The sequence below is a fragment of the Aedes albopictus genome, chromosome 1 (assembly GCF_035046485.1).
Source record: "Aedes albopictus strain Foshan chromosome 1, AalbF5, whole genome shotgun sequence".
Lineage (NCBI taxonomy): Eukaryota > Metazoa > Arthropoda > Insecta > Diptera > Culicidae > Aedes > Aedes albopictus.
This window is the reverse complement of record NC_085136.1, coordinates 72,080,069-72,088,986: the sequence shown is the minus strand read 5'-3', so window position 1 is coordinate 72,088,986 and position 8,918 is coordinate 72,080,069. Positions and strand designations below refer to the sequence as shown.

The following is an 8,918-nucleotide window of genomic DNA, read 5'->3' as shown; positions in this document are numbered from 1 at the left end:
AGGAATTTCTGGAGGAATCCTCGAAGGAGTTCCTGGAGGAATCCCCGAAGGAATTCCAGGAGGAATCCCCGAAGGAATTCCAGGAGGAATCCCCGAAGGAATCCCCGAAAGAATTCCTGAAGGAATCCTGGTCTGGGAGGAATCCTGGAAGAATTCCTGGAGTAATTCCTGATCGAATTCCCGGAGGAATCCCTGGAGGAATCCCCGAAGGAATTCCTGAAGGAACCCCCGAAGGAATTCCTGAAGGAACCCCCGAAGGAATTCCTGAAGGAACCCCAGAAGGAATTCCTGAAGGAACCCCCGAAGGAATTCCTGAAGGAACCACCGAAGGAATTCCTGAAGGAACCACCGAAGGAATTCCTGGAGGAATCTCTGAGGGGATTTCTGGAGGAATCTCCGAAGGCATTCCTGGAGGAATCTCCGAGGGAATTCCTGGAGGAATCTCCGAGGGAATTCCTGGAGGAATCCCCGAAGGAATCTCCGAAAGAATTTCTGAGGGAATCCTGGAATCTGGGAGGAATCCTGGAAGAATTGCTGGAGGAATTCCTGAACGAATTCCCGGAGGAATCCCTGGAGGAATCCCCGAAGGAATCCCTGGAGGAATTCCCGAAGGAATTCCTGAAGGAACCCCCGTAGGAATTCCTGAAGGAACCACCGAAGGAATTCCCGAAGGAATTCCTGGAGGAATCCCCGAAGGAATTCCTGGAGGAATCCCCGAAGGAATTCCTGGAGGAATCCCCGAAGGAATTCCTGGAGGAATCCCCGGAGGAATTCCTGAAGGAATCCCCGAAGGAATTCCTGGAGGAATCCCCGAAGGAATTCCTGGAGGAATCCCCGAAGGAATTCCTGGAGGAATCCCCGAAGGAATTCCTGGAGGAATCCCCGAAGGAATTCCTGGAGGAATCCCCGAAGGAATTCCTGGAGGAATCCCCGAAGGAATTCCTGGAGGAATCCCCGAAGGAATTCCTGGAGGAATCCCCGTAGGAATTCCTGGAGGAATCCCCGGAGGAATTCCTGCAGGAATCCCTGAAGGAATTCCTGGAGGAATCCCTGAAGGAATTCCTGGAGGATTCCCTGAAGGAATTCCTGGAGGAATCGCTGAAGGAATTCCTTGAGGAATCGCTGAAGGAATTCCTTGAGGAATCGCTGAAGGAATTCCTAGAGGAATATCTGAAGGAATTCCTGGAGGAATCCCTGAAGGAATTCCTGGAGGAATCTCCGAAGGAATTCCTGGAGGAATCTCCGAAGGAATTCCTGGAGAAACCCACATGGGAACTTCTACAGGAATCCCTGAAAGGAATTCCTGGAGATATCCCTGAAGGATTTTCAGTAGGAATCTCCGAGGAATTCCCCGGAGGAATTCTTGGAAGAATGCCCGGAGAATTCTCAGGAGAAATTATTGGAAGAATGCCCGGAGGAATTCTTGGAAGAATTTTCAGAGGAATTCCTGGAGGAATCTATGGATGAATTCCTGGAGGAATTCCCGGAGGAATCCCTGAAGGAATCCCTGGAGAAATTCTTGGAAGAATCTCTGGAGGAATTCCTGGTGGAATCCCTGGAGGAATTCCTGAAGCAATCTCTGGAGGAGTTCGTGGAGGAATTCCAAAAAGAATCTCCGGAGGCATTGCTGGAAGAATGCCCGGAGGAATTCCAGGATGAATTTTTGAAGGAATTGCTGGAGGAATCTCCGGAGGAATTTCTGGAGGAATCCCTGTAGGAATTCCTGGAAGAATCTCTGGAGGAATCCCTGGTGGAATCCTCTCAAGAATTCGTGGTGAAATCGAATTTTAAGAGGAATTCCCTGAGGTTTTTTTTTTTGGGGAATCACAGATAGAAATCTTGGAAAAATCACAAACTCAAATACTGGTTTTGAATTCCTAGAAGAAAAATTAGGACGAAATCTCAGAAAGAAGTTTTAGGCGAATTCCAAAACTGCTGGAAATATTTGAAGGAATTGCTAAGAATTTACAACAGCTTCCGGAAAAAAATCACGAAGAATCCCAGAAAGAAACTCCGGAGGAACTCTTGGAGGTTTGCCAGAAAGAGCTCCCGGAGGAATTCCCGTACTAATCACTAATCAACACCACTTCATTTTGAAAATAGTTGCTCCCCACACTCAATTTGTATGATTTGTAACAAGTTCCGGCGTCTCATCCAGTGGTCCATTCTAGCAACAGCTAACCGCAGTGTTCCGGTGATGGTTCCATAGAAATGTAGGCATTAGAATCCGGCAGGAACATCATCTAAATTCACACCAGCCCCAGCAGCCGCTCTATGTTGTTTACATCTCGCACCTCGCACAAAATCCGAACAGCGCGAGAAACGTCACTTTTCCTTGCGGAATAATTGGTCAGGGTATTTTTCCCAAAAGAAAAATTGACAGCTGGCTTGATCGACACAATCATCACCACCCTTGTCACCATCATCATTGATCATCAAGTTCGTCGATTTTTTCGTTTCAGCTGAGTACCGCTCAAGAAATTTCAACAGAAAATCGTTTCTTGACCGTTTCTTGACCTATCTTTTTACACAGTACTTACGAGGTGAGTATCACCCCTAAGGATGAACAAAACGCCTTTTATTATAAAATAGACTTTATTGTACTCTTCATCTGTCTACAAATGTATACCTTATTCAAAAACAATCCTTACAATCTAAAAGCCTTATAACTGTCATGTAACGTACACGTCTACTCCTTCCTAACGCCACGGAAGTCCTTGTCGGCGTAGATCAAGCTGGTAAAGTTGGCCAGCTGTTTGACGCGTAACTTGGACCAGATTAAAAAGTTGTTCAACCCCAAGATCTGCGCCGCATTCAAGGCCGCGGCTTCTGGGTACAGCACCGTGGCACATCCCAGTCCCGAAGGCAGGTTCAAGCTGGACCACACGTCCAAGTTGACGTTCTCGGGCTTCACCGGCGGGCAGTTGATAACCGGGTAGTTGGTGTTACCGGACAGGACCGGTCCCAGGCCGTTGGAGCGACCGGCCACCGTAATGAACACCAGGTTGCTCAGGACACTTTCGTACTCGTTGACGATGTGCAGCGTCGTCTTGGTTCCCTTGTGGGCCGAGGTCACTCGCAGCTCCACGTTCAGTCCCAGCTCGCGGCAGTTCTTGGCAATCTTTTCGCAGTGGTCCTTGTCCGAGGGGCTTCCCATCAGCACCACCACCAGGTGATCGTTCTTCGGCTGCAGGTTGTCCAACTGTTCGCTGACCCACAGGAAGTTGCGCTTGACGGTGTCCAGGTCCGAAGCGGTAACCGAGGCCAGGTTACGGTACACCTGTTTGTCCACCATGAGGCGTTTGTCGCCCGATGGCCACAAGCGCCACGAGTCGGAATCGATGACGTCCGCCACGAGCAGCTGACCGTCGGCGTCCACGCCGAACTCGATCTTCATGTCGATGAGGGCGCAGTTCCGGGTGGCCCAGGCACGCTCCAGCACCTCGAACACCAGGATGGTCGTCTGGCGCATGATGTCCACCTCGTCTTGACCTGGTTGGGGAAATGAGAGAAGGCAGATTGAGAAAGCTGTATTGGAAATTTCTTGGAGTAAGTTGAAATAAGCCCGAATAATGAGAGGAATCCCAAGAGGATTCTTGGGAGGAATCCCAGGAAGATTCCGATGAGGAATCCCTGGAGGATTCGGGCGAGGAATCCCTGGAGGATTTGGGCGAGGAATCCCTGGAGGATTCCGGCAAGGAATCCCAGGAGGATTTCGGCGAGGAATCCCAGGAGGATTCTGGCGAGGAATCCCAGGAGGATTCCGGCGAGGAATCCCAGGAGGATTCCGGCGAGGAATCCCAGGAGGATTCCGGCGAGGAATCCCAGGAGGATTCCGGCGAGGAATCCCAGGAGGATTCCGGCGAGGAATCCCTGGAGGATTCAGGCGAGGAATCCCTGGAGGATTCCGGCGAGGAATCCTTGGAGGATTCCGGCGAGGAATCCCTGGAGGATTCCGGCGAGGAATCCCTGGAGGATTCCGGCGAGGAATCCCTGGAGGATTCCGGCGAGGAATCCCTGGAGGATTCCGGCGAGGAATCCCTGGAGGATTCCGGCGAGGAATCCTGGGAGCAATCCCAGGAGGATTCCTGGGAGCAATCCCAGGAGGATTCCTGGGAGCAATCCCAGGAGGATTCCTGGGAGCAATCCCAGGAGGATTCCTGGGAGCAATCCCAGGAGGATTCCTGGGAGCAATCCCAGGAGGATTCCTGGGAGCAATCCCAGGAGGATTCCTGGGAGCAATCCCAGGAGGATTCCTGGGAGCAATCCCAGGAGGATTCCTGGGAGCAATCCCAGGAGGATTCCTGGGAGCAATCCCAGGAGGATTCCTGGGAGCAATCCCAGGAGGATTCCTGGGAGCAATCCCAGGAGGATTCCTGGGAGCAATCCCAGGAAGATTCCTGGGAGCAATCCCAGGAGGATTCCTGGGAGCAATCCCAGGAGGATTCCTGGGAGCAATCCCAGGAGGATTCCTGGGAGCAATCCCAGGAGGATTCCTGGGAGCAATCCCAGGAGGATTCCTGGGAGCAATCCCAGGAGGATTCCTGGGAGCAATCCCAGGAGGATTCCTGGGAGCAATCCCAGCAGGATTCCTGGGAGCAATCCCAGGAGGATTCCTGAGAGCAATCCCAGGAGGATTCCTGGGAGCAATCCCAGGAGGATTCCTGGGAGCAATCCCAGGAGGATTCCTGGGAGCAATCCCAGGAGGATTCCTGGGAGCAATCCCAGGAGGATTCCTGGGAGCAATCCCAGGAGGATTCCTGGGAGCAATCCCAGGAGGATTCCTGGGAGCAATCCCAGGAGGATTCCTGGGAGCAATCCCAGGAGGATTCCTGGGAGCAATCCCAGAAGGATTCCTGGGAGCAATCCCAGGAGGATTCCTGGGAGCAATCCAAGGAGGATTCCTGGGAGCAATTCCAGGAGGATTCCTGGGAGCAATCCCAGGAGGATTCCTGGGAGCAATCCCAGGAGGATTCCTGGGAGCAATCCCAGGAGGATTCCTGGGAGCAATCCCAGGAGGATTCCTGGGAGCAATCCCAGGAGGATTCCTGGGAGCAATCCCAGGAGGATTCCTGGGAGCAATCCCAGGAGGATTCCTGGGAGCAATCCCAGGAGGATTCCTGGGAGCAATCCCAGGAGGATTCCTGGGAGCAATCCCAGAAGGATTCCTGGGAGCAATCCCAGGAGGATTCCTGGGAGCAATCCAAGGAGGATTCCTGGGAGCAATCCCAGGAGGATTCCTGGGAGCAATCCCAGGAGGATTCCTGGGAGCAATCCCAGGAGGATTCCTGGGAGCAATCCCAGGAGGATTCCTGGGAGCAATCCCAGGAGGATTCCTGGGAGCAATCCCAGGAGGATTCCTGGGAGCAATCCCAGGAGGATTCCTGGGAGCAATCCCAGGAGGATTCCTGGGAGCAATCCCAGGAGGATTCCTGGGAGCAATCCCAGGAGGATTCCTGGGAGCAATCCCAGGAGGATTCCTGGGAGCAATCCCAGGAGGATTCCTGGGAGCAATCCCAGGAGGATTCCTGGGAGCAATCCCAGGAGGATTCCTGGGAGCAATCCCAGGAGGATTCCTGGGAGCAATCCCAGGAGGATTCCTGGGAGCAATCCCAGGAGGATTCCTGGGAGCAATCCCAGAAGGATTCCTGGGAGCAATCCCAGGAGGATTCCTGGGAGCAATCCAAGGAGGATTCCTGGGAGCAATCCCAGGAGGATTCCTGGGAGCAATCCCAGGAGGATTCCTGGGAGCAATCCCAGGAGGATTCCTGGGAGCAATCCCAGGAGGATTCCTGGGAGCAATCCCAGGAGGATTCCTGGGAGCAATCCCAGGAGGATTCCTGGGAGCAATCCCAGGAGGATTCCTGGGAGCAATCCCAGGAGGATTCCTGGGAGCAATCCCAGGAGGATTCCTGGGAGCAATCCCAGGAGGATTCCTGGGAGCAATCCCAGGAGGATTCCTGGGAGCAATCCCAGGAGGATTCCTGGGAGCAATCCCAGGAGGATTCCTGGGAGCAATCCCAGGAAGATTCCTGGGAGCAATCCCAGGAGGATTCCTGGGAGCAATCCCAGGAGGATTCCTGGGAGCAATCCCAGGAGGATTCCTGGGAGCAATCCCAGGAGGATTCCTGGGAGTAATCCCAGGAGGATTCCTGGGAGCAATCCCAGGAGGATTCCTGGGAGCAATCTCAGGAGGATTCCTGGGAGCAATCTCAGGAGGATTCCTGGGAGCATTCCCAGGACGACTCATGGGAGGAATTCCAGGAGAATTCCTGGGAGGAATTCCAGCAGAATTCCTGGGAGGAATTCCAGCAGAATTCCTGGGAGGAATTCCAGCAGAATTCCTGGGAGGAATTCCAGCAGAATCCCTGGGAGGAATTCCAGCAAAATTCCTGGAAGGATTTCCAGGACAATTCCTGGGAGGATTTCCAGGACAATTCCTGGGAGGAATCCCAAGATAAGTCCTGGGAGGAATCCCAGGAGAAGTCCTGGGAGGAATCCCAGGAGAAGTCCTGGGAGGAATCCCAGGAGAAGTCCTGGGAGGAATCCTAGGAGAAGTCCTGGGAGGAATCCCAGGATAAGTCCTGGGAGGAATCCCAGAAGAAGTCCTGGGAAGAATCCCAGGAGAAGTCTTGGGAGGAATCCCAGGAGAAGTGTTGGGAGGAATCCCAGGAGAATTCCTTGGAGGAACCCCAGGATGATTCTACAAAAGGACTCCTTGGCGGAATCCGAAATGATTCATAAAAGGAATCACAACATTTCCTAGAAGATTCCTAGAAGATTCAATCTCAAGGAAATTCTAATGAGATTCTGCATCGAATTCAAATAGACAATAAAAGATTCTGATAGGATTCTCAAAAAAGTCTTGAAGAAGACTCGAGGAATTTTCCAAAGACAAGCTTCGGAAAAAATCCAACTATAATTATTCAAATGTTTCCATGGAAAAATACTAACAGAAATCTGGGTATCATATCAACGCTACACAGATTCGTATTAAAGACCTGCAGTCAATCAATTCGTTTCATAGCTCTGTAGGAGGAAGACAACAAAGTCTCAAGCAACATGTCTGGTTTTTGTTAAAGTTTTTACTTTGTTTCAAAGCCAGTCCTCTGTCGTTCCAAACGACAAAAGTAGGAACATTGCATCACTTTTTTATAAAGTTAAAATCCTATTCAAAACATTACTGATAAAAGAACTATCGCAATGTAGGCCACGCCCATCGTCGCGGCTCCATCGCTGACGTCAACAGCCTACTAATATGACTAGATGTTTGACGAAGTTACGCCATAAAAACAAGCATTAATTGCATAGTTGTTATTGTTTTCTTGTATTTGAATTCGATGACCACCGCAACCATTGCTCAAGGAAGAGGATCGACCCCCACAGTTGATGTATGGTATGACATGGCGCTAGTCGGAGGTGGTTGTAACCAGGAAAGAAAGCCGTTATCAGTAACAACATGTTGTGATGAATACTCTATAGATCGTAAACATCATGAGATGTTTGTTGTTACCATGGGAACCTAGCGCACGTCGATGTCGAAGGATCGATCAACCGCGAGAGGCTTGAGAAGGGTCAAAGCCTACTGATTGCTTACTATTCGGAACGATCGTGGTTGTTGTTGTTGTTGCTTCGAAAGCCGGTTGATAAGCCGCGATCGCTGGTTCAAGTTGTTTGTTCGAACTTGTTATTGGAATGATTTCGAAAACATATTTACCAGAAATGATTGTGCTCATATTATATAGTCAGAGATGATATGAGAAACTAACTATCTTAAGATCTATGTAGGTACTCTCATTGGTACTTCATCAAAAGGAATTCTTTTGCTCTGTCTTGGTTTTTCAAAAATAGATCTATACTCACCGATCAACACTCCATTGACCTTGAACCCGGCGGACACAATCTGCTCCTCGCTCCACTGGGGATCATCGTTGGCATCGTCCTTGTAGAAGGTCTCCTGCTTCGGTGGCGAGAATCGGTAACCCTCCTTGACGCCGGGGTTCCTCTTCAGGTACGATCCGGTGGCCAACCTTCTGGTGACCCACTCAATCGGAACCATATCGCACTTACGCGCCAAGAACGCATTGTCCGACACCATCCGGACAAAGGCGGTCTTCAGCCCAACCTGATTCAACAGACCAAATACCTTGGCATTGGTCTGGTTGGAAATCTGGGCCTTTCCTTCGAGGTCATGCGCCCGAACGCCATTGTGCGCCGTAATACGGTCCTTGTTCAGCAATATCGAGTGACCGGGCATCGACGGGACGTCGTACACCTGCTTGGTCTTGCCCTCGATCAACAGCTTGCCCAGCTTGATTCCACCGACTATAAAACACAATCAAAATGGTCATAAATCAGTCCCAATTCAGTAGAACTCTTCAAAATCCTTAAATTACCTTCCGTGACCGCAGCCATCTTAAAATCCACACTGATTACAGTCAATTGAATCTAGTTATACACAGAATTTTGTTTTCTAGAGAGATGAGCGACAACGTGCTCCACTTATAAGCCGGTTCTGTACCTTACACCACACAACTTATCACAATTGCTGAAGAACAAACAACTCGCAGAATCCCCGTCAAACAACGTCCGAAGTAGTCTAGCTCTGGTGTCACACTAACGCGCACTACAGAGAGGAATCCTATTAATCTGACCACTTGCCGCTCGTGCGATCATTTATATGGAATTCTCTCTCTCGCGCGCATACCTATCCTTGAATAGGTATTTATTCGAACTCTCAAACTCACTAGCACGTACCTAACAACAACCAATCTCTGCGGAAAGTTTACGCGCCTCGAAAGCTCACCATAAGAAGCGTGATTCTGCGGCTCGACGCACATGTACATTCATGTACGACCGAAGACGACGATGGAAAGATACGGATTCCCCTTGGCTAGAATCCTGTCCGTTGAAGTGTG

General features: G+C 50.6%; 1 protein-coding gene across 1 annotated transcript; it reads right to left on the bottom strand.

Annotated features, from left to right (window-relative positions):
- Positions 1 to 2,576: 2,576 nt before the first annotated feature.
- LOC109422142 (bifunctional phosphoribosylaminoimidazole carboxylase/phosphoribosylaminoimidazole succinocarboxamide synthetase) lies at positions 2,577 to 8,677 on the bottom strand. Its single transcript, XM_019696782.3, has 3 exons — positions 8,397 to 8,677; positions 7,864 to 8,325; positions 2,577 to 3,492 (listed from the first exon to the last, which is right to left on the bottom strand). The coding sequence occupies exons 1-3, from the start codon at positions 8,413 to 8,415 to the stop codon at positions 2,690 to 2,692; spliced, it is 1,284 nt and encodes a 427-aa protein (XP_019552327.2). The 5' UTR covers positions 8,416 to 8,677; the 3' UTR covers positions 2,577 to 2,689.
- Between the last annotated feature and the right edge of the window lie 241 nt (positions 8,678 to 8,918).

Bases quoted from the DNA above. Each gene is read 5' to 3' on its own strand.
- LOC109422142 (XM_019696782.3), bottom strand. The intron at 3,493-7,863 runs GTGAGTATAGAT...TTCCCCAACCAG, and splicing joins GGTCAATGGAGTGTTGATCG to GTCAAGACGAGGTGGACATC.